This window comes from Bombina bombina, chromosome 3 (assembly GCF_027579735.1).
Source record: "Bombina bombina isolate aBomBom1 chromosome 3, aBomBom1.pri, whole genome shotgun sequence".
In the NCBI taxonomy this organism is placed as follows: Eukaryota; Metazoa; Chordata; class Amphibia; order Anura; family Bombinatoridae; genus Bombina; species Bombina bombina.
In genome coordinates, this window is record NC_069501.1 from 947,938,981 (window position 1) to 947,966,295 (window position 27,315).

Below are 27,315 nucleotides of genomic sequence, written 5' to 3' on the forward strand. Positions count from 1 at the left end.
TGCGCTATGGAAGGAAGAAGAACAGAATGAAGTACTTGACAAGAGCTTAGAAGTTTTGATTTTCTGGCCTCTGTCAGAAAAATCTTCATTTCTAAGGAGTCTATTATTGTTCCCAAGAAGGGAACTCTTGTTGACGGGGACAGAGAACTTTTTTCTATGTTCACTTTCCACCCGTGAGATCTGAGAAAGGCTAGGACAATGTCCGTATGAGCCTTTGCTTTTGACAGAGACGACGCTTGAATCAGTATGTCGTCCAAGTAAGGTACTACTGCAATGCCCCTTGGTCTTAGCACCGCTAGAAGGGACCCTAGTACCTTTGTGAAAATCCTTGGAGCAGTGGCTAATCCGAATGGAAGTGCCACAAACTGGTAATGCTTGTCCAGAAAGGCGAACCTTAGGAACCGATGATGTTCCTTGTGGATAGGAATATGTAGATACGCATCCTTTAAATCCACCGTGGTCATGAATTGACCTTCCTGGATGGTAGGAAGAATTGTTCGAATGGTTTCCATCTTGAACGATGGAACCCTGAGAAATTTGTTTAGAATCTTGAGATCTAAAATTGGTCTGAATGTTCCTTCTTTTTTGGGAACTATGAACAGATTGGAGTAAAACCCCATCCCTTGTTCTCCTAATGGAACAGGATGAATCACTCCCATTCTTAACAGGTCTTCTACACAATGTAAGAATGCCTGTCTTTTTATTTGGTTTGAAGACAATTGAGACCTGTGGAACCTCCCCCTTGGGGGTAGTTCCTTGAATTCCAGGAGATAACCTTGAGAAACTATTTCTAGCGCCCAAGGATCCTGAACATCTCTTGCAAAAGCCTGAGCAAAGAGAGAGAGTCTGCCCCCCACCAGATCCGGTCCCGGATCGGGGGCCAACACTTCATGCTGTTTTAGTAGCAGTGGCAGGTTTCTTGGCCTGCTTACCCTTGTTCCAGCCTTGCATCGGTCTCCAGGCTGGTTTGGTTTGAGAACTATTACCCTCTTGCTTAGAGGGTGTAGAATTTGAGGCTGGTCCGTTTCTGCGAAAGGGACGAAAATTTGGCTTATTTTTAGCCTTAAAAGACCTATCCTGAGGAAGGGCGTGGCCCTTTCCCCCAGTGATGTCTGAAATAATCTCTTTCAAGTCAGGGCCAAACAGCGTTTTACCTTTGAAAGGGATGTTAAGCAATTTGTTCTTGGAGGACACATCCGCTGACCAAGACTTTAGCCAAAGCGCTCTGCGCGCCACAATAGCAAAACCTGAATTTTTCGCCGCTAATCTAGCTAATTGCAAAGTGGCGTCTAAGATAAAAGAGTTAGCCAATTTAAGTGCTTGAACTCTGTCCATAACCTCCTCATACGAAGAGTCTTTATCGAATGACTTTTCTAGTTCTTCGAACCAGAAACACGCTGCTGTAGTGACAGGAACAAACATCTTTTTAAGCAAACCCTCTAATTTTTTATCCATAGGATCTTTGAAAGCACAACTATCTTCTATAGGGATAGTAGTGCGTTTGTTTAGAGTAGAAACCGCCCCCTCGACCTTGGGGACTGTCTGCCATAAGTCCTTTCTGGGGTCGACCATAGGAAATAATTTTTTAAATATAGGGGGAGGAACAAAAGGTATGCCGGGCCTTTCCCATTCCTTATTTACAATGTCCGCCACCCGCTTGGGTATAGGAAAAGCATCGGGGGGTACCGGGACCTCTAGGAACTTGTCCATCTTACATAACTTCTCTGGAATGACCAAATTGTCACAATCATCCAGAGTAGATAACACCTCCTTAAGCAGAGCGCGGAGATGTTCTAATTTAAATTTAAAAGTAATAACATCAGGTTCAGCTTGTTGAGAAATTTTTCCTGAATCTGAAATTTCTCCCTCAGACAAAACCTCCCTCCTGGCCCCTTCAGATTGGTGTGAGGGTATGTCAGAACCATTATCATCAGCGTCCTCATGCTCTTCAGTATCTAAAACAGAGCAATCGCGCTTTCTCTGATAAGTGGGCATTTTGGACAAAATGTTTTTAATAGAATTATCCATTACAGCCGTTAATTGTTGCATAGTAAGAAGGATTGGCGCACTAGATGTACTAGGGGCCTCTTGTGTGGGCAAGACTGGTGTAGACACAGAAGGGGATGATGCAGTACCATGCTTACTCCCCTCGCTTGAGGAATCATTTTGGGCAACATCATTATCAGTGGCATCATTGTCCCTACTTTGTTTGGACACTATGTCACATTCATCACATATATTTAAATGGGGAGGAACCTTGGCTTCCAAACATACAGAACATCGTCTATCTGATGGTTCAGACATGTTAACAGGCATAAACTTGATAACAAAGCACAAAAAACGTTTTAAAATAAAACCGTTACTGTCACTTTAAATTTTAAACTGAACACACTTTATTACTGAATATGTGAAAAAGTATGAAGGAATTGTTCAAAATTCACCAAAATTTCACCACAGTGTCTTAAAGCCTTAAAAGTATTGCACACCAAATTTGAAAGCTTTAACTCTTAAAATAACGGAACCAGAGCCGTTTTTACATTTAACCCCTATACAGTCCCTGGTATCTGCTTTGCTGAGACCCAACCAAGCCCAGAGGGGAATACGATACCAAATGACGCCTTCAATAAGCTTTTTCAGTGGTTCTTAGCTCCTCACACATGCATCTGCATGCCTTGCTTTCCAAAAACAACTGCGCATTAGTGGCGCGAAAATGAGGCTCTGCCTATGACTAGAAAAGGCCCCCAGTGAAAAAGGTGTCCAATACAGTGCCTGCCGTTTTATTAATACATCCCCAAGATTAAAAGAACTATTTATAGTTATAATCCACTAAATATACTTATAAAGTAATCGTTTTAGCCCAGAAAAATGTCTACCAGTCTTTAAAGCCCTTGTGAAGCCCTTTATTCTTATACTAAACTCAGAAAATGGTTTACCGGTTCCCATAGGGAAAATGACAGCTTCCAGCATTACCAAGTCTTGTTAGAAATGTGTCATACCTCAAGCAGCAGAAGTCTGCCCACTGTTTCCCCCAACTGAAGTTAATTCATCTCAACAGTCCTGTGTGGAAACAGCCATCGATTTTAGTAACGGTTGCTAAAATCATTTTCCTCTTACAAACAGAAATCTTCATCTCTTTTCTGTTTCAGAGTAAATAGTACATACCAGCACTATTTTAAAATAACAAACTCTTGATTGAAGAATAAAAACTACATTTAAACACCAAAAAACTCTTAGCCATCTCCGTGGAGATGTTGCCTGTGCAACGGCAAAGAGAATGACTGGGGTAGGCGGAGCCTAGGAGGGATCATGTGACCAGCTTTGCTGGGCTCTTTGCCATTTCCTGTTGGGGAAGAGAATATCCCACAAGTAAGGATGACGCCGTGGACCGGACACACCTATGTTGGAGAAAAGAAAGTTTTCTCAAATGTTACGTTCTATCTGAATCATGAAAGAAAAATGTTAGGTTTTATGTTCCTTTAGTTTCACATCTTAGTAAGTGCTTAAATCAGTAAAGAAAATAGTAGTAAATATAAAAGCATGAGTGAATTTATATTTTTGGAACATGGTAAACTGATCAATGACGCAAGTATGAACCTACTTTCCTACGTTGTTCCGCTTTCATTTCTTGCAGTCTCATGCTTTCTTCTTCTTTTTCTTGTTGCTTGTAGGCCTGGCTTCTTGCCTAAAAACATACAGGAGCACACTCTATAAACACTGCAGCTGGATCTTGTCTGTATTTGGTGATCATGAAAACAATGTTGTCAAGGAAAGGGAAAAAAAGTGAATACAAATATATAAAAATGCAATTTCACTGCCCTTGACCTCCCGATGGATCTTTTATTTTTCTAATTATATTTATCAGCAGATTGTATATTTTGAGATATAATACAGCATACTGGTATTTTATAAATGACATGAGAATAAAACAACTGAAAACGCATACATGCGTGCTCATGCGCTCACACTCATACACGTACACACTCACGCACTCACACTCACTCATACACGTACACACTCATGCGCTCACACTCACTCATACACGTACACACTCATGCGCTCACACTAACTCATACACGTACACACTCAAGCGCTCACACTCATACACGTACACAGTCATGCGCTCACACATACACACTCATGCACTCACACTTACACGTACACACTCATACGCTCACACTCACTCATACACGTACATACTCATGCACTCACACTCACACATACACACTCATGCACTCACACTTACACATACACGTACACACTCATACGCTCACACTCACTCATACACGCTCACACATGCATGCACACACTCATGCGCTCACACTTACACATGCAGCACGCACACACTCATGCACTTACACATGCACGCAAACACTAAAGCGCTCAAACTTACACATACACGAACTCTCATGCGCTCACACTCACAAATACACACTCATGTTCTCACACTTACACATACCTGCACACACTTACACTTACACATACACGAACACACTCATGCGCTCACACTCACACATACACACTTATGCACTCACAATTACACATACATGCACACACTTACACATACATGCAAACACTCATACGCTCACACATACACGCACACACTCATCCACTCACACTTACACATGCACGCAAACACTAATGCTCTCAAACTTACACATACACCTACACACTCATGTGCTCACACTCACACATACACACTCATGGGCTCACACTTACACATACACACTCATACGCTCACACTCACTCATACACGTACACACTGATGCGCTCACACTCACACATACACACTCATGCACTCACACTTACACATACACGTACACACTCACTCATACACGTACACACTCATGCACTCACACTCACATATACACACTCATGCACTCACACTTACACGTACACACTCATACGCTCACACTCACTCATACACACTTATGCACTCACACATACACGCACACACATGGGCTCACACTTACACATGCACGCAAACATTAATGCGCTCAAACTTACACATACATGCACACACTCATGAACTCACTCATGCACTCACACATACACACTCATGCACTCATACTTACACATACATACACTTACACATACATGCACACATTAATGCGCTCACACATGCACACACTCATGCGCTCACACTTACACATGCAGCATGCACACACTCATGAACTTACACATGCACGCAAACACTAAAGCGCTCAAACTTACACATTCACACACACTCATGCGCTCACACGCACACACTCATGTGCTCAAACTTACACAGACCTGCACACACTCATGCACTCACACTCACACACTCATGTACTCATACTTACACATACACACACTTACACATACATGCACACATTAATGCGCTCACACATGCACACACACACTCATGCGCTCACACTTACACATGCAGCACGCACACACTCATGAACTTACACATGCACGCAAACACTAAAGCGCTCAAACTTACACATACACACACACACTCATGCGCTCACACTCACACATACACACTCATGCGCTCACACTTGCACATGCAGCACACACACACTCATGAACTTACACATGCACGCAAACACTAAAGCGCTCAAACTTACACATACACACACACACACTCATGCTCTCACACTCACACATACACACTCATGCGCTCACACTCACACACTTATGCACTTACAATTACACATACACGCACACACTTACACATACATGCAAACACTCATACGCTCACACATACACGCACACACTCATGCACTCACACTTACACATGCATGCAAACACTAATGCTCTCAAACTTACACATACACCTACACAATCATGTGCTCACACTCACACATACACACTCATGGGCTCACACTCACACATACAAGCACTCACTCATGCGCTTACACATACACGCACACACAAAATGTATACAAACCTGTTCACAAAAGAGAAAAACTGCAGATTAGCAGTTGTCATAATTGTTATATTTGGGTAATCATAGATGTATATGCCCCAGGCTCTCAGGTAAACTCAGAAAAGGGTCAGATTACAAGTGGAGCAATATTTAATGCTCCCGCTTAATTGTGCTAGAAGTAAGCTTTTTGCACTTGTCAGGTTGCGCTCGTATTATAAGTTGAAAGTAAACTGTTTTCACTTGCACACTAACCCTAATAAATACTATGGATTCTCATCATAATCTCATCTCCATTAACACACAGCGCCTATACCCTCTCTTTTCTTGTGCCCTCTGGAATGCTCGCTCCATCTGTAACAAACTTACAACTGTTCACGACCTGTTTGCTGAAACCTGGCTATCTTCCTCTGACACTGCTTCCATTGCTGCTCTAAATCATGGTGGTCTTCACTTTAGCCACACACCTAGGCCAGGTGAGAGACATGGTGGCGGTGCTGGCATCTTACTCCTATCAGAACCTATCTCCATTTCCATCTCTCTCCTGTTCTTCCTTTGAAGTCCACTGCATTCGCCTGTTCTCCCCCCTCTCTCTCAGAGTGGCAGTTATCTATCGCTCCCCCCTGTACCAACCTCCTAATTTCTTGACAACTTTGCTGCCTGACTTCCTCACTTTCTCTCTACAAATACACCTACCCTATTTCTGGGGGACTTCAACATCCCTATTGACAACCCATATGCCCCTGCTGCCTCTAAACTTCTCTCACTCACTAACTCCTTCGGCCTCTCACAATATACGCTATTCCCTACCCACCGCGATGGACACTCGATTGATCTGGTATTCTCCTATCTCTGCTCTCTCTCTGATGTTGCCTGTCACCCATTTCCCATCTAAGACCACCATCTGCTCACCTTTAATCCTAATATAGATGCTAAACCTACTTCCCCCTCTTGCCCCCGTACCAGTAGAAATCTACACACTGTGGACCCTCCCCAACTCTCCAATCTTATTCAAATACGCCTCCCCCACACTTCCACGATATCCTGCCCTGACCTTGCTATAACCCACAATAACAATACTCTCTCCGCTGCACTTGACACTCTCGCTCCGCCCCATCTTCGCAAAGCCCCACGTCGTCAGCTCCAGCCCTGGCACTCCCAACAAACACACCACCTACAAAAATGCTCCCACACTGCTGAACGTGCCTGGAGGAAATCCCGCTCTGAACCTGATTTCATCTACTATAAGTTCATTCTTTACTCTTACACCTCTGCCCTTCGCTTAGCTAAGCAAACCTACTTCTCTTCTCTTATATCCACTCACTCTTCAAACTCTAAAACACTCTTCTCCATTTTTAACTCTCTCCTCTACCCACCTGTACCACCCCCCTCATCTGCATTCAGTGCTCAAGACCTTGCTGACTATTTTTTTCACTCTCTCCTTCTGTCAATTCTCACATCAGCGACTGCTTAACTGGCATTTCCTCCTGGATGGCCTCTCACCACCTAAAAATAAACATGTCCAAGACTGAACTACTTCTAATTCCCCCCTCTAACTCTACTCCAGTCTCTAATTTTTCTATCACTGTTGACGGCATCACTATCTCCCCATCACCCCAAGTCCGCTGCTTCGGAGTCACGCTTGACTCAAATCTGTCCTTCATTCCCCACATCCAATTGCTCTCTTCATCCTGCCGCAACCACCTATGCAATATCTCCAAAATTCGTCCGCTTCTAAGTGCTGAAACTACTAAACAGCTAATCCACTCCCTGGTTATTTCCCAACTTGACTACTGTAACAACTTACTAACTGGCTTCCCTCTCTCCCGCCTCTCTCCCCTCCAATCCATCCTAAATGCATCTGCCAGGCTAATCCACCTCTCTTGACGCTCTGTTTCTGCTGCACCTCTCTGTGAATCCCTTCACTGGCTCCCCATTAACAACAGAGTTAAATTCAAAATTCCCCACCCTACCTGTCCTCACTCATCAACAAATATACTCCTGCCCGGCCCCTAAGATGACCTGCTTTTTGCGTCCTCTACCATCACTTCCTCTCATGCTAGACTACAGGACTTCTCTTGTGCGGCACCAACCCTCTGGAACGCACTTCCTTCAGCTGTCAGACTTGCCCCTAACCTCTCCTCCTTTAAACGTTCCCTAAAGACCTTTCTGTTCAGGGAAGCTTATCACCCGACTTATTAACAAACTAACTTCACTTAACTAACAGTTACCCTCTATCTCCTCACTAATATCATTCTCACCTTTGCAGTCCCCACCTCATGTTTCCCATCTTCCTACCCCTCTAGATTGTAAATTCCCATGTGAATAGGGCCCTCAATTCCCCCTGTATTTGTCTGTAAAATTTTGCTTTTATTGTATTGTTTCTCCATTGTACTGTTATCCTTGTACCCATGGGCAGCGCTGCGGAATCTGTTGGTGCTTTATAAATAAAGAATAATAATAATAAATAATTATATAAATAAGTATACAAAATGCTATGCCTGTAGGGGATGGGATGATACAACCGCTTCTGTATAAATACTTCTTCTGTATACTACACTACTACGCTTCTGTATACTACACTACTTCTACGCTTCTGTATACTACACAACACTGTGCCTGTAGGTAATGAGATGATAGATCCGCTTCTGTATAAACAAGTATACAAAACACTGTGCCTGTAGAGAATTAGATGATAGAACCGCTTCTGTATAAATAAGTATACACAACACTGTGCCTGTAGAGAATGAGATGATAGAACCACTTCTGTATAAATAAGTATACACAACACTGTGCCTGTAGGGAACGAGATGATAGAACCACTTCTATATAAATAAGTATACACAACACTGTGCCTGTTGGGAATGGGATGATAGAACCGCTTCTGTATAAATAAGTATACATAACACTGAGCCTGTAAGGAATGGGATGATAGAGCCGCTTCTGTATAAATAAGTATACACAACACTGTGCCTGTTGGGAATGGGATGATAGAACCGCTTCTGTATAAATAAGTATACACAACACTGTGCTTGTTGGGAATGAGATGATAGAGCCGCTTCTGTATAAATAAGTATACACAACACTGTGCCTGTAGGTAATGAGATGATAGAGCCGCTTCTGTATAAATAATTATACACAACACTGTGCCTGTAGGTAATGAGATGATAGAGCCGCTTCTATATAAATAAGTATACACAACACTGTGCCTGTAGAGAATGAGATGATAGAACCACTTCTATATAAATAAGTATACACAACACTGTGCCTGTAGGGAATGAGATGATAGAACCACTTCTGTATAAATAAGTATACACAACACTGTGGCTGTAGGGAATGGGATGATAGAACCGCTTCTGTATAAATAAGTATACACAACACTGTGCCTGTAGAGAATGAGATGATAGAACTGCTTCTGTATAAATAAGTATACATAACACTGTGCCTGTTGGGAATGGGATGATAGAACCGCTTCTGTATAAATACGTATACATAACACTGAGCCTGTAAGGAATGGGATGATAGAGCCGCTTCTGTATAAATAAGTATACATAACACTGAGCCTGTAAGGAATGGGATGATAGAGCTGCTTCTGTATAAATAAGTATACACAACACTGTGCCTGTAGAGAATGAGATGATAGAACCACTTCTGTATAAATAAGTATACACAACACTGTGCCTGTAGGGAATGGGATGATAGAGCCGCTTCTGTATAAATAAGTATACACAACACTGTGCCTGTTGGGAATGAGATGATAGAGCCGCTTCTGTATAAATAAGTATACACAACACTCAAACACTGTGCCTGTAGGGAATGGGATGATAGAACCGCTTCTGTATAAATAAGTATACACAACACTGTGCCTGTTGGGAATAAGATGATAGAGCCGCTTCTGTATAAATAAGTATACACAACACTGTGCCTGTAGGGAATGGGATGATAGAACCGCTTCTGTATAAATAAGTATACATAACACTGTGCCTGTAGGTAATGAGATGATAGAACCGCTTCTATATAAATAAGTATACACAACACTGTGCCTGTTGGGAATGAGATGATAGAGCCGCTTCTGTATAAATAAGTATACACAACACTGTGCCTGTAGGTAATGAGATGATAGAGCAGCTTCTGTATAAATAAGTATACACAACACTGAGCCTGTAGAGAATGGGATGATAGAACCGCTTCTGTATAAATAAGTATACACAACACTGTGCCTGTAAGGAATGAGATGATAGAGCCGTTTCTGTATAAATAAGTATACACAACACTGTGCCTGTAGGGAATGGGATGATAGAGCCGCTTCTGTATAAATAAGTATACACAACACTGTGCCTGTAGGTAATGAGATGATAGAGCCGCTTCTGTATAAATAAGTATAAACAACACTGTGCCTGTAGGTAATGAGATGATAGAGCCGCTTCTGTATAAATAAGTATACACAACACTGAGCCTGTAGGGAATGGGATGATAGAACCGCTTCTGTATAAATAAGTATACACAACACTGTGCCTGTAAGGAATGAGATGATAGAGCCACTTCTGTATAAATAAGTATACACAACACTGTGCCTGTAGGGAATGGGATGATAGAGCCGCTTCTGTATAAATAAGTATACACAACACTGAGCCTGTAGGGAATGGGATGATAGAGCCGCTTCTGTATAAATAAGTATACACAACACTGTGCCTGTAGGGAATGAGATGATAGAGCCGCTTCTGTATAAATAAGTATACACAACACTGAGCCTGTAGGGAATGGGATGATAGAACCGCTTCTGTATAAATAAGTATACACAACACTGTACCTGTAGGGAATGGGATGATAGAACCGCTTCTGTATAAATAAGTATACACAACACTGTGCCTGTAGAGAATGAGATGATAGAGCCGCTTCTGTATAAATAAGTATACACAACACTGTGCCTGTAGAGAATGAGATGATAGAGCCGCTTCTGTATAAATAAGTATACACAACACTGAGCCTGTAGGGAATGGGATGATAGAGCCGCTTCTGTATAAACAAGTATACAAAACACTGTGCCTGTAGGGAATGAGATGATAGAACTGCTTCTGTATAAATAAGTATACACAACACTGTGCCTGTAGGTACTGAGATAATAGAACCACTTCTATATAAATAAGTATACACAACACTGTGCCTGTAGAGAATGAGATGATAGAACCGCTTCTGTATAAATAAGTATACACAACACTGTGCCTGTAGAGAATGAGATGATAGAGCCGCTTCTGTATAAATAAATATACACAACACTGAGCCTGTAGGGAATGGGATGATACAACCGCTTCTGTATAAATAAGTATACACAACACTGTGCCTGTAGAGAATGAGATGATAGAACCGCTTCTGTATAAATAAGTATACACAACACTGTGCCTGTAGAGAATGAGATGATAGAGCCGCTTCTGCATAAATAAGTATACACAACACTGAGCCTGTAGGGAATGGGATGATAGAGCCGCTTCTGTATAAATAAGTATACACAACACTGTGCCTGTAGGTACTGAGATGATAGAACCGCTTCTGTATAAATAAGTATACACAACACTGTGCCTGTAGAGAATGAGATGATAGAACCGCTTCTGTATAAATAAGTATACACAACACTGTGCCTGTAGGGAATGGGATGATAGAGCTGCTTCTGTATAAATAAATATACAAAGCACTGTATCTGTAGAGAATATGACAAATGGTCTTCTCATATAGCCCTTCTGTTTGTTTAGCTGCTATCACTCACCTTTTATTTGGATAAAAGAAGATTAAAGACGATTTTGAAGTTTTGTGACTAGTGTTTATATATCATGTAGTTTCTGTTTTCACGTTAGAGAACTTTTGGTTATTTTACTTTTTGAAGGTAAAGAGACCAGCATATAAACATGAAAAGTTTTTTTTTATTTAGGTGCATGCAATTTAAAGATAATTTTTCAATTTACTTCTGTTATCAATTTTTTTATTCTCTTGGTATCCTTTGTTGAATATCATATCGATGTAGCCACAGGAGTAACAATGCAATACTGGGAGTTAAAAAGTAACAGGCTATGCACAAATGCTTCTTTAATTGGCTCACCAGACATGTTCAGATATATCCCAATATGCATTGCTGCTCTAAAGCTGACTTTAACTATCGCCTTAAAAAGCAGTGTTGAGAGGTCCCAACACTGCTTTTTAACGCCCGCTGGTATTACGAGTCTTGCAGGTACAGGTGTACCGCTCACTTTTTTCCCCCGATTCGAGCAATTGACGTAAATCCCCTTACGTCAATTGCGTATCCTATCTTTCCAATGGGATTTTCCTAACGCTGGTATTGCGAGTCTTGGAAAAAGTGAGCGGTACATCCTCTCCTGTCAAGACTCCTACCGCATTTAAAAGTCAGTAGTTAAGAGTTTTATGGGCTAACGCCGTAACATAAAACTCTTAACTAAAGTGCTAAAAAGTAGACTAACACCCATAAACTACCTGTTAACCCCTAAACCGAGGCCCCCCCCCACATCGCAAACAGTAAAATTAAATTTTTAACCCCTAATCTGCCGAACCTGACATCGCCGCCACTTTACAAAATATATTAACCCCTAAACCGCCGCACTCCCGCCTTGCAAACACCATTTAAATATTATTAACCCCTAATCTGCCGTCCCTAACATCGCCGACACCTACCTACAATTATTAACCCCTAATCTGCCGCACCCAACGTCGCCGCCACTATAATAAAGTTATTAACCCCTAAATCTAAGTCTAACCCTAATCCTAACACCCCCCTAACTTAAATATAATTTAAATACATCTAAATAAAATTACTATCATTAACTAATTTATTCCTATTTAAAACTAAATACTTACCTGTAAAATAAACCCTAATATAGCTAAAATATAACTAATAATTACATTGTAGCTATCTCAAGGTTTATTTTTATTTTACATGCAACTTTGTATTTATTTTAACTAGGTACAATAGTTATTAAATAGTTATTAACTATTTAATAACTTCCTAGTTAAAATAAATACAAATTTACCTGTAAAATAAAACCTAACCTAAGTTACAATTACACCTAACACTACACTATAATTAAATAAATTACCTAAATTAACTACAATTAATTACAATTAAATTAAATAAACTAAATTACGGAAAAAAAAACACTAAATTACAGAAAATAATAAAATAATTAAAAAAAAATTAAACTAATTACACGTAATCCATCAGAATTCTATCAACCAATCGGAATTAAGGTAGAAAAAAATCCTATTGGCTGATCCAATCAGCCAATAGGATTGAGCTCCGCTCCGCATGGATGAAGATAGAAGATGCCGCCTGGATGAAAACTTCTGGCCATCTGGAGGACCTCTTCTGCCCGGATAGGATGAAGACTTCGGACCGTCTGGAAGACCACTTCTGCCTGGTTGGGTGAAGACGTCTCAAGGTAGGGTGATCTTCAAGGGGGTATTGTTAGGATTTATTAAGGGGGTATTGGGTGGGTTTTAGAGTAGGGTTGGGTGTGTGGGTGGTGGGTTGTAATGTTGGGGGTGTGGTATTGTATTTTTTTCTACAGGTAAAAGAGCTGATTACTTTGGGGCAATGCCCCGCAAAAAGCCCTTTTAAGGGCTATTTGTAATTTAGTATAGGGTAGGGATTTTTTTATTTTGGGGGGCTTTTTTATTTTATTAGAGGGATTAGTTTAGGTGTAATTAGTTTAAAAAAATTGTAATTATTTTATTATTTTCTGTAATTTAGTATTTTTTTCGTAATTTAGATAATTGTATTTAACTGTATTGAATTGTAGTTAGTTTAGGGAATTAATTTAATTATAGTGTAGTGTTAGGCGTAATTGTAACTTATGTTAGGTTTTATTTTACAGGTAAATTTGTATTTATTTAACTAGGTAGCTAGTAAATACTTAATAACTATTTACTAACTAGTCTAGCTAGTTAAAATAAATACAAAACTGCCTGTAAAATAAAAATAAACCCTAAGCTAGCTACAATGTTACTATTAGTTATATTGTAGCTATCTTAAGGTTTATTTTATAGGTAAGTATTTAGTTTTAAATAGGAATAATTTATTTAAATATGGTAATTTTATTTAGATTATTTTAAATTATATTTAAGTTAGGGGGTGTTAGGGTTAGTAACTCTCTGTATCCCCAATATCTCACAAAAGTGAGTACAACCCTCACATTTTTGTAAATATTTCATTATATCTTTTCATGTGACAAAACTGAAGAAATGACACTTTGCTACAATGTAAAGTAGTGAGTGTACAGCCTGTATAACAGTGTAAATTTGTTGGCCCCTCAAAATAACTCAACACACAGCCATTAATGTCTAAACCGTTGGCAACAAAAGTGAGTACACCCCTAAGTGGAAATGTCCAAATTGGGCCCAATAAGCCATTTTCCCTCCCCAGTGTCATGTGACTTGTTAAGTGTTACAAGGTCTCAGGTGTGAATGGGGAGTAGATGTGTTAAATTTGGTGTTATCGCTCTTACATTCTCTCATACTGGTCACTGGAAGTTCAACATGGCACCGCATGGCAAAGAACTCTGAGGATCTGAAAAAAAGAATTGCTGCTCTACATAAAGATGGCCTAGTCTATAAGAAGATTGCCAAGACTCTGAAACTGAGCTGCAGCACGGTGGGCAAGACCATACAGCAGTTTCACAGGACAGGTTTCACTCAGAACAGGCCTTGCCATGGTCGACCAAAGAAGATGAGTGCACATGCTCAGCGTCATATCCAGAGGTTGTCTTTGGGAAATAGACGTATGAGTGCTGCCAGCATTGGTGCAGAGGTTAAAGGGGTGGGGGGGTCAGCCTGTCAGTGCTCAGATCATACGCTGCACACTGCATCAAATTGGTCTGCATGGCTGTCATTCCAGAAGGAAGCCTCTTCTAAAGATGATGCACAAGAAAGCCTGCAAACAGTTTGCTGAAGACAAGCAGACTAAGGGCATGGATTACTAGAACCATGTCCTATGGTCCGATGAGACCATTATAAACTTATTTGGTTCAGAGAGTGTCAAGCGTGTGTCGTGGCAATCAGGTGAGGAGTACAGTCAAGCATGGTGGTGGGAGTGTCATGGTCTGAGCCTGCATGAGTGCTGCCGGCACTGGGGAGCTACAGTACATTGAGGGAACCATGAATGCCAGCATGATCCCCTCCCTTTGGAAACTGGGCCGCAGGGCAGTATTCCAACATGATAACGACCCCAAACATACCTCCAAGACGACCACTGCCTTGCTAAAGAAGCTGAGGGTAAAGGTGATGGACTGGCTGCATAGCTGCATAGCTTTCAGTTACTCAGGCTGTTAACCCCCGACAAGCCTGGGTGCAAAGCCAATCGGGAACATTACAAAACAAAATTATTAACACAACACGTAGAAAGTCTGGCACTCTATTTCAAGTACACAGCTAGATTAAAAGCAAAATGGATATGTATATACGGTATATACATACATAAATACACAAAAACATACATACATGCATATGTACATATACAAATCAAAGTAACACACCAAGAAGGGTGCATTGTAATACCCCTTATTCTCAAGGAAGTCCCTTGTTTGCCTGTCCTTTGCCCTGTTTATGACAAAAAGGTGAATTACGGAAAAAGGGCTATTTAAAAAAATAAAAAATAAATTTATGCTTACCTGATAAATTTCTTTCTTTCCGGACATGGAGAGTCCACAACGTCATTCCAATTACTAGTGGGAATATCACTCCTGGCCAGCAGGAGGAGGCAAAGAGCACCACAGCAAAGCTGTTACGTGTCACTTCCCTACCCATAATCCCCAGTCATTCGACTGAAGGAAAATGGAAAAAGGAATAACACAAAGGTATAGAGGTGGCTGAGGTTTAGTAAAAAATAACTGTCTAACTAAAGGTGGGGTCATGGACTCTCCATGTCCGGAAAGAAAGAAATTTATCAGGTAAGCATACATTTTGTTTTCTTTCCTAAGACATGGAGAGTCCACAACATTATTCCAATTACTAGTGGGAACCAATACCCAAGCTAGAGGACACGGAATGAATAGGGAGAGCGAACAAGACAGGCAGACCTAAACAGAAGGCACTACCGCTTGAAGAACCTTTCTCCCAAAAGAGGCCTCAGCCGAGGCAAAAGTATAAAGTTTGGAAAATTAGGAAAAAGTATGCAGAGAGGACCAAGTTGCAGCCTTGCAAATCTGTTTCACAGAAGCTTCATTTTTGAAAGCTCAAGAAGAGGACACAGCCCTAGTGGAATGAGCTGTAATTCTCTCAGGAGGCTGCTGACCCTTACGCTTTCCTGAGAAACAAACAAACAGGGCAGAAGACTGGCAAAAATCCTTAGTCGTCTGTAGGTAGAATTTTAGAGCACGCACAACATCCAAGTTGTGCAACAGACGTTCCTTATGAGAAAAAGGATTGGGGCAGAGAGAAGGAAGAACAATTTCCTGAATAATATTTCTATCCAAAACCACTTAAGGAAGAAACCCCAATTTAGTATGAAGAACCGCCCTATCTGCATGAAAGATAAGGTAAGGCGAATCACACTGCAATGCCGAGAGTTCCGAAACTCTCTGAGCAGAAGAGATAGCAATAAGAAACAAAACCTTTAAAGATAGCAATATCTATGGAATGCATTGGCTCAAATTGAGCCTGATGCAAAACTTTAGGAACAAGATTAAGGCTCCAAGGAGGATCAACAGGTTTAAACACAGGCCTGATTCTGACCAGGGACTGACAAAAAGATTGAACATCTGGCACATCCGCCAGATGCTTGTGTAACAAAATAGATAATGCAGAAATCTGACCTTTCAGAGAACTGACTGACAAAATTCTAGGAATTCTGACCCTACTCTAAGAGTAGCCCTTAGATTCACACCAATAAAGTTATTTATGCCATAACTTATGGTAAATTTTTCGAGTAACAGGCTTGCAAGCCTGAATCATGGTTTCAATGACCGACTCCGAAAATCCACACTTAGACAGAACTAAGCGTTGAATCTCCAAGCAGTCAGCTTCTGAGAAATGAGATTTGGATGGAGGAATGGACCCTGAGTTAGAAGATTCTTCCTCAGAGGCAACCTCCAAGGTGGCCGAGATGACATCTTCACTAGGTCTGCATACCAGATCCTGCGAGGCCATGCACAAGCTATTAGAATTACCAATGCTCTCTCCTGTTTGATACGAGCAATAACTCGTGGAAGGAGTGCAAACAGAGGAAAAAGGTATGCTAGACCAAAATCCCAAGGAACCGCTAGAACATCTATCAAAGCAGCCTGAGGATCTCTTGACCTTGAACTGTACCTTGGAATCTTGGTGTTCTGCCGAGATGCCATCAGATCCAACTCTGGCACCCCCCAGTTGAGGGTTAACCTGGAGAACACCTCCAGATGGAGAGCCCACTCCCCGGGATTAAATGTCTGTCTGCTCAGGAAATTCACTTCACAGTTGTTCCCTCCAGGAATGTGGATGGCAGATACACAACAATTGTGAGCTTCCACCCACTGAATAATCCGTGCCACCTCCTTCATGGCCAAGGAACTCAGAGTTCCTCCCTGGTGGTTGATGTAAGCCACTGAGGTGATGTTGTCCGACTGAAACCTGATAAACCGGGCTAAGGACAATTGAGGCCAAGTCAATTGAGGCCAAATCGCTCTCAATTACAAGATGGGGAGAGCAGACTCCTCCCAAGTCCATAGTCCCTGAGCCTTTAATGAGTCATAGACTTCTCCCCAGCCTAGCAGGCTGGCGCCCGTGGTCACAATCACCCAGGAAGATCTCCGGAAGCATGTGCCCTGAGACAGATGGTCCTGAGAAAGCCACCACAGGAGAGAGTCTCTTGTTGAATGGTCTAGATCTATCCTCTGAGACAGATCCGAATGGTCTCCGTTCCATTGTCTGAGCACGCATAATTGCAGAGCTCTCAAATGGAATCGAGCAAAGGGAATGATGTACATGGAAGCGACCATCAGACCAATTACCACCATACATTGAGCCACTGATAGCCGAACAGTAGACTGTAGAGAGAGGCAAGAGGAGAGAATTCTGGATTTTCTGACCTCCGTCACAAAAATTTTCATAGATACGGTATCTATTATGGTCCTTTAGAAAACCACCCTTGTAGCTTTAACAAGGGAACTCTTTTACAGATTCACTTTTCAACCGTGGGAACGTAGAAAAGACAACAAGATCTCTGTATGAGAGTTTGCTTGTTGAAAAGATGGCGCCTGAACCAATATGTCATCCAGGAATGCACTGCAATTCCCCGAGACCTGATCACTGCCAAGAGAGCCCCCAGAACATTTGAGAAAATTCTGGGAGCTGTGGCAAGGCCAAACATAAAAGCTACAAACTGAAAGTGTTTGTCTAGAAAGGCGAATCTCAGGAATTTGTGATGATCCCTGTGAATGGGAACATGAAGATACGTGTCCTTCAGGTCTATGGTGATCATGAACTGACCCTCTTGGACCAAAGGAAAAATGGAACGAATGGTTTCTATTTTGAAGGATGGTACCCTGAGAAACTTGTTGAGGCACTTTAAGTCTAAAATGGGTCAAAAAGCTCCCTCTTTTTTGGGCACCACAATCAGATTTGAATATAATCCTAGACCCTGTTCCATTATTGGAACTGGAACAATCACTCCCAGGGAGGAAAGGTCCTGAATGCAGTTCAAGAATGCCTCTCTTTTTACTTGGTCTGAAGATATTCTTGAGTGGTGGAATCTGCCCCTGGGAGGGAAACTTTTGAATTCTATTTTTTAACCCTGAGATACTATTTCCACAGCCCAAGGATCTGGGACATCTTGTCTCCATGCTTGACAAAACATCCCGATCCCGGACCAGGGGCTAACCCTTCATGCTGACTTAGACTCAGCTGAGGGTTTCTTTGATTGCTTCCCCTTATTCTAAGACTGATTGGGCTTCCAAGAAGACTTGGACTGCTCCTGCTTGGAAGAGGGAGAGGAAGACTTTTGACCTTTGAAGTTATGAAAGGAACGTAAATTACTTTGAAGTCCTATGAGTCTGTTCTTCTTGTCTTGCGGGAGAAAAGACAAATTTTCACCCGTAATATCAGAAATTATTTCTGCCAGACCAGGTCTAAACAAGGTCTTACCCTTGTAAGGAAGTGCCAGAACCTTGGACTTAGAGGTAACATCAGCTGACCAAGATTTTAGCCACAATGCCCTGTGGGCTAGGACAGTGAAGCCAGACATCTTGGCTCCCAGTCTAATACCTTGCATGTTAGCATCAGAAATAAAGGAATTGGCTAGTTTGAGAGCCTTAATCCTTTTATCTCCTCCGATGGAGTCTCTACTAAAATTGATTAGGACAAGGTGTTGCACCAATAAGATGCCGCACTTGCTACTGTGGCAATACAAACTGCAGGTTGCCATTGAAGACCTTGATGAACATACATCTTCTTCAAATAAGCTTCCAGCTTTTTGTCCATGGGATCCTTAAAGGAGCAGCTATCCTCTATAGGGATTGTAGTTCTCTTAGCCAGAGTAGAAATAGCCCCTTCTACTTTAGGCACCATGTGCCAAGAATCTTTAATGGAGTCAGCAACAGGAAACATATTTTTAAATATGGGAGATGGGGAGAAAGGAATCCCTGGCTTCTCCCATTCCTGTAAAATAATCTCTGTCACATGGTCTGGGACAGGAAAAACTTCCACAGAGGAAGGAACATCATAGTATTTATTACGTTTACTAGACTTCTTAGGGTTGACAACGACAAAAGTAACAGATTCGTCCAAAGTAGCCAATACCTCCTTTAACAGTACACAAAGGTATTCAAGCTTAAATCTGAAGTTTACTTCTTCAGTATCAGATGAAGGAATAATACTGTCCGAATCTGAGATTTTACCCTCAGAGGCTACTGATGTATCCTCCTCATCAGACTTATGAGGGAGGGCAACCAGGGAGGGCAACCTGCATAGCAGTAAGTGGAACAGAAACCTTACTATCTGAATGTCTAATTTTTTTTCTTGCATTTTCCCAGCATAGGAAAAGCAGATAATGCCGCAGATACCGCAGAAGATACCTGTGCAGCAAAATCTGCAGGCAATTAAACTCCTCCATGAGGCTGAGAGGAACTGCAAGGGACTGTATGTGATGCCATAGAGGCTTGGGACATTTAAGGAGAAAGCTGTGGCATTGCCTGAACAGCATCATCCTGAGAGACATTGGGATCAGAGGGCAACAATTTATCTTTAAATTAAAGTGTTCTAGCTAAGCATGCAGCACAGAATTGCATAGGCAAAAAAATTTGTGCCTCTAGGCATAACAAACATTTGTCAAAAGACACAGAGTCTTCCATGTCCATAATACTAAATAAAAAATTCCCCAAATGGTAGAATTTTTTTAAATACACTGTTACTTTAAGAATTTTTAATACCACAGCCGCTTAACGTTATGCAAAAATTCTTTTAAATGGGGGCATGTCCAGATGGCGACCATGACTGGTTGCATTATCTCCTAGATAATCTGTTGAATATCTATAATTATATAGCAAATCTACAAATATTTTCTACAGATTCTACTCAGGAAAACACTGTCTTGCTAAAAGAACTGCTTCTGGTGAGAATAATGTAATCCTGAGAGCCATTCCGGACAGCTAGCTAGACAAGGCTATGGCCTACAACATCAATTCAAATCTCCCCCCCCCCCCCCAGCCTGCCCGGTAAAGCAGGTTCATCTAATCAATTACTTCAATTAACGGGATGGAAGGTTCCCAAATATCTATATATACCTTGCTACTGGAATTCGATCGTAAGCTGGATAAAAAGTTTAATGACCTGATGGCTATCACCAAGTGGGACTGCAGGTAAGATGGCGCCCCGGCAAATACTACCACCTAAACAAGACGCTACAGCACTAAACGAGGACCATTTCGTAATAAAACAGATCCCAAACTGCCAAACCTTAGAATGCAAACTGATCTCAGGCAATGTTCAGGGAGCAAATGTTAACTACAGATCGGAGGCACCTATTTCACCTAATCCGCCTACTCTCACTATGGTAATGCAGATATCCAGGAGGAATAATGCTGCTCCAATGTGGGGCGGCGAACGTCTCTCCACCACGGAACGTCTGACACTCTACCGACCAACTACCTCTATTATATGTTCCGATGGAGAACTAAAACTCACCCCTTCAATTCTGTCACCTTTGTCGGGAGCTCCCGCGGATGAGGTCCAGGACTATCCCAGAAGTACGTAGCACTAGAGTTAACAAGCAGACTGGGGGAAATCTTGTTCTCTGGTCCCATAAACAGTCTAACAGCAGATTTTCACCGGGAACCACTTGATGTCAATAGCAATGCCAAAATTGAGTGGGACTTATGTCACAGCATGTTGATCCCGATCCAGTCTGGCATAGGCTAGATGTGGTAAAATTTACATGAAATCTGATTACCAACGAGTCTCATGGGACATTAATATTTAGTTATATGTTCTGGTTCATATTACAGTGTTCTATGTTTACAATTTCTGTGCTGTTATTTTAACTTATATTGCAGCTTTGTAACTTCACATATAGTTTTCTGGCATATGAGGTAAAAACATCATTATTTCCACATCCCTGCTAAATAGACGCTATTCTTGGTAAAGGATAGATGCAGAGAATAGTGGTCGTTCTAGTGTACCAGCTTAATTAATTTTAGAGCTCAGGACTTTCTGTTTAATTCAGCTACAGAGACACAGCATAAAAGAATCAATGAGTGGCTACTTTGCACCCCTGTACACTTTGAGACTTGTGTGACTACCCATAGGTTTAGGGGATTCTATGGAATCGCTTATAGTATTATTCTCTTGCCTAAGCTCTTGGCTATATTGATGTGGCTTCAGTAGCACACTAATTAGCCAACCTTGGGTTAGTTCATAATGCAAAGGTACTAAGTTGGGTAAATATTGATTGCCAATGGTTAGTTTGAGTGCTCTTTGTATTTAGTTGCACATGTATAACAGAGGGACCAGGAGTGCGCTTAGTATACAACATTTAGGTGCCTAAAAACTGATTATGGTGGAGATTCCAGAATTTATCTAATCCTCTAGAAGGAGCCTTATGTTAGATTTAAGTCTTGCACTTATGACGAATTAAAACACTGACATGTCTCTGCAGCGATGCTATTGGGCATAGCTCTCAATGCTCATAGTAGGTGCTCCTGATTACTTGTGCAAACATGTATACTTAATGTTATCTCCATCATGTTGCACTAACCTAATCTAGAGCCAATGCTTGCTAATATATGAATTAATTTGCTCTGTAAAGGTGGTTACTGGAGTCTCCTTTAAAGTTCTGTAGTATTAGCCTATATTAATACCCTCCAGAGGTCCTAGAGTTTTATGCCACTCAATAATTGAATTAGAAAATTACTACTTGTCTAAAATTATCTGGAGCATATTTGTACTCTCAATCCCGGACATATATAGGAACATTCTCCATCCTGTTTCTATTATTTGATTGTGTTTAGCTACCCTAATACCCTTCTTTCACTATAGATAACACATTATCATCATTTATCCCAAGTCTATATCTTAACATCCTAGATATTTGTTTATATCATCATCAGTCCTATCACTATATTTTGAGTGGTGTTTAACCGCTGTCATACCCTATTTAAATCAATTACATGTGGTTACCTTTTGAGACCTGTTACACTTTACTAGATTACCCACCCAAAATCTATTCTTTATGTTTTAAAAGAGGTTTCTAAAACATGTTGTTTCATAAGCTGTATGTCTATCTATTTTCAGTTTATGTAGTTGTATACTATGCTCCAAATCTGTATTTGATATTATGACTTGCAATGTTTATTGGAATTTATGCAAAACCTCAATAAAAGAGTATTTTAAAAAAAAAAGTGCCTTACCGTAACACTTATACACAATTTGGCTGCCAGAAGTCTCTCCGACAGCAGAGAGAAGTCACATAAGCGTCAGAGAGAGGAAACTACGCTCAAGCAGTCTGTCAGTTAGCCTGTTCTAGCTAAGCAAGCAAAGAAAACCAACTGCCAAATGTTAAGTTTATACATAAATCCCTGTATAAAACATAAGCCCCACACCCATACTAATAAAGTATTTCAACAAAATTAGCCCAAAGAGGAAAAATATCCCAATAAAGGGAAGATTAACCCCTAGTCTCAACATACATAATGTGCCTGCCCACTGCCTAAGAGAATCCTGTATAAAGGATTTTAAAAATGTCCCCATCTACTGCATATGAAATATTTTTCTGAAGTGCAAGTCTCCAAGACCTAGAAGACAAAAGCAGTCTGGCTGTCCGGCAGGAAGACAACGCACAAGGCGTGAAAGGACATGAAAAAGAAAGAACAGAGTGACCAACTCTGCCTTTCTGTGCCATGGGCGGCAATGTGTTAGGAAACAAAGCAAGGACTACCTCACAACTTCCTAACTGCTTAAAAGCCACCACTACTCTACTGAAGAGATTGACGTGGGCTCAGCTAAACCCAAATCCTTGCTTGCAGGGAAAAGTACCCGAAAAAGGAATTAATTTCTTCAGACACCAAACTTCACCTCCTCCATTGACAGAGGCAAAGAGAATGACTGGGGATTATGGGTAGGGTAGTGACACTTAACAGCTTTGTTTTGGAGCTCTTTGCCTTCTCCTGCTGGCCAGGAGAGATATTCCGACTAGTAATTGGAATGACGTTGTGGACTCTTCGGCCTAGATTTGGAGTTTTGTCGGTAACGACCCGAAAAACTAACGCCAGCTTTTTTCTGGCCGCACCATAAAAATAACTCTGGTATCGAGAGTCCACATAAAGGCTGCGTTAGGCTCCAAAAAAGGAGCGTAGAGCATTTTTAACGCAGCTTCAACTCTCGATACCAGAGTTGCTTACGGACGCGGCCAGCCTCAAAAACGTGCTCGTGCACGATTCCCCCATAGGAAACAATGGGGCTGTTTGAGCTGAAAAAAAACCTAACACCTGCAAAAAAGCTGCGTTCAGCTCCTAACGCAGCCCCATTGTTTGCTATGCGGTAACCCTTCCTACGTCTGCACTTAACACTCTAACATGTACCCCGAGTCTAAACACCCCTAACCTTACACTTATTAACCCCTAATCTGCCGCCCCCGCTATCGCTGACCCCTGCATATTATTATTAACCCCTAATCTGCCGCTCCGTAAACTGCCGCTACTTACATTATCCCTATGTACCCCTAATCTGCTGCCCCTAACACCGCCGACCCCTATATTATATTTATTAACCCCTAATCTGCCGTCGCCTCCACCTGCCTACACTTATTAACCCCTAATCTGCCAACCGGACCTGAGCGCTACTATAATAAAGTTATTAACCCCTAATCCGCCTCACTAACCCTATAATAAATAGTATTAACCCCTAATCTGCCCTCCCTAACATCGCCGACACCTAACTTCAATTATTAACCCCTAATCTGCCGACCGAATCTCGCCGCTATTCTAATAAATGTATTAACCCCTAAAGCTAAGTCTAACCCTAATACTAACACCCCCCTAAGTTAAATATAATTTAAATCTAACAAAATTAATTAACTCTTATTAAATAAATTATTCCAATTTAAAGCTAAATACTTACCTGTAAAATAAATCCTAATATAGCTACAAAATAAATTTTAATTATATTATAGCTATTTTAGGATTTATATTTATTTTACAGGTAACTTTGTATTTATTTTAACCAGGTACAATAGCTATTAAATAGTTAAGAACTATTTAATAGCTAAAATAGTTAAAATAATTACAAATTTACCTGTAAAAGAAATCCTAACCTAAGTTACAAATAAACCTAACACTAGACTATCAATAAATTAATTAAATAAACTACCTACAATTACCTACAATTAACCTAACACTACACTATCAATAAATTAATTAAATACAATTGCTACAAATAAATACAATTAAATAAACTAGCTAAAGTACAAAAAATAAAAAAGAACTAAGTTACAAAAAATAAAAAAATATTTACAAACATAAGAATGATCGGAACAGCCAATAGAATGCAAGCTCAATCTGATTGGCTGATCGGATCAGCCAATCGGATTGAACTTGATTCTGATTGGCTGATTCCATCAGCCAATCAGAATATTCCTACCTTAATTCCGATTGGCTGATAGAATCCTATCAGCCAATCGGAATTCGAGGGACGCCATCTTGGATGACGTCATTTAAAGGAACCGTCATTCGTCGTTCAGTCGTCGGCCAGGATGGATGTTCCGCGGTGGAGGTCTTCAGGATGCTGCCGCTTCGCTCCGGATGGATGCCGCTTGGATGAAGACTTCAATCGGATGGAAGACCTCTTCTGGCCGCTTGGATGAAGACTTCAGCCGGATCATGGACCTCTTCAGCCCCCCGCTTGGGCTTGGATCAGGACATCGGAGGAGCTCTTCTGGACCGATCGGTGAACCTGGTATGGTGAAGACAAGGTAGGATGATCTTCAGGGGCTTAGTGTTAGGTTTATTTAAGGGGGGTTTGGGTTAGATTAGGGGTATGTGGGTGGTGGGTTGTAATGTTGGGGGGGGTATTGTATGTTTTTTTTTACAGGCAAAAGAGCTGAATTTCTTGGGGCATGCCCCGCAAAGGGCCCTGTTCAGGGCTGGTAAGGTAAAAGAGCTTTTAACTTTAGTAATTTAGAATAGGGTAGGGCATTTTTTTATTTTGGGGGGCTTTGTCATTTTATTAGGGGGCTTAGAGTAGGTGTAATTAGTTTAAAATTGTTGTAATATTTTTCTTATGTTTGTAAATATTTTTTTATTTTTTGTACTTTAGCTAGTTTATTTAATTGTATTTATTTGTAGGAATTGTATTTAATTAATTTATTGATAGTGTAGTGTTAGGTTAATTGTAGGTAATTGTAGGTAGTTTATTTAATTAATTTATTGATAGTCTAGTGTTAGGTTAATTGTAGGTAATTGTAGGTAGTTTATTTAATTAATTTATTGATAGTCTTAGGTTTATTTGTAACTTAGGTTAGGATTTCTTTTACAGGTAAATTTGTAATTATTTTAACTATTTTAGCTATTAAATAGTTCTTAACTATTTAATAGCTATTGTACCTGGTTAAAATAAATACAAAGTTACCTGTAAAATAAATATAAATCCTAAAATAGCTATAATATAATTATAATTTATATTGTAGCTATATTAGGATTTATTTTACAGGTAAGTATTTAGCTTTAAATTGGAATAATTTATTTAATAAGAGTTAATTAATTTCGTTAGATTTAAATTATATTTAACTTAGGGGGGTGTTAGTATTAGGGTTAGACTTAGCTTTAGGGGTTAATACATTTATTAGAATAGCGGCGAGATTCGGTCGGCAGATTAGGGGTTAATAATTGAAGTTAGGTGTCGGCGATGTTAGGGAGGGCAGATTAGGGGTTAATACTATTTATTATAGGGTTAGTGAGGCGGATTAGGGGTTAATAACTTTATTATAGTAGCGCTCAGGTCCGGTCGGCAGATTAGGGGTTAATAAGTGTAGGCAGGTGGAGGCGGCGTTGTGGGGGGCAGATTAGGGGTTAATAAATATAATATAGGGGTCGGCGGTGTTAGGGGCAGCAGATTAGGGGTACATAAGGATAACGTAGGTGGCGGCGCTTTGCAGTCGGCAGATTAGGGGTTAATAAGTGTAGGCAGGTGGAGGCGACATTGAGGGGGGCAGATTAGGGGTTAATAAATATAATACAGGGGTCGGCGGTGTTAGGGGCAGCAGATTAGGGGTACATAAGGATAACGTAGGTGGTGGTCGGCAGATTAGGGGTTAAAAAATTTATTTCGAGTGTCGGCGATGTGGGGGGACCTCGGTTTAGGGGTACATAGGTAGTTTATGGGTGTTAGTGTACTTTAGAGCACAGTAGTTAAGAGCTTTATAAACCGGCGTTAGCCCAAAAAGCTCTTAACTACTGACTTTTTTCCTGCGGCTGGAGTTTTGTCGTTAGATGTCTAACGCTCACTTCAGAAACGACTCTAAATACCGGAGTTAGAAAAATCCCATTGAAAAGATAGGATACGCAATTTACGTAAGGGGATCTGCGGTATAGAAAAGTTGCGGCTGGAAAGTGAGCGTTAGACCCTATTTTGAGTGACTCCAAATACCGGCGGTAGCCTAAAACCAGCGTTAGGAGCCTCTAACGCTGGTTTTCACAGCTAACGCCAAACTCTAAATCTAGGCCTTCGTGTCTTAGGAAAGAAAGAAGTAATACAAAGTAGAAATTGATGGCCTCCACCAGTACTAGCCTACGCTTTATGGCAACCTCTGTTTGCACCAACAATTTTCATGGTTTATGATCTCCCCTACAAGTGCTAACTTTTAGTTAATTGCATGTAAAGTGTCTAATAAATACAACGAGAAGTTATTTTGTAGAACTCTGCTTTGCTTATTTCTGCTTGAGCATTTATTTGTAAAAACATAAAAG

At 40.8% G+C, this 27,315-nt stretch overlaps 1 protein-coding gene across 1 annotated transcript in view; it reads right to left on the reverse strand.

The window, feature by feature from the left end:
• The window catches only part of EPSTI1 (epithelial stromal interaction 1), a 257,977-nt gene that overhangs the window by 46,729 nt on the left and 183,933 nt on the right, over positions 1-27,315 (reverse strand). Inside the window, exon 8 of the mRNA XM_053707975.1 lies at positions 3,599-3,682. Within this exon, the coding sequence (XP_053563950.1) occupies positions 3,599-3,682 (84 nt within the window). The remainder of the gene's footprint in view (positions 1-3,598; positions 3,683-27,315) is intronic.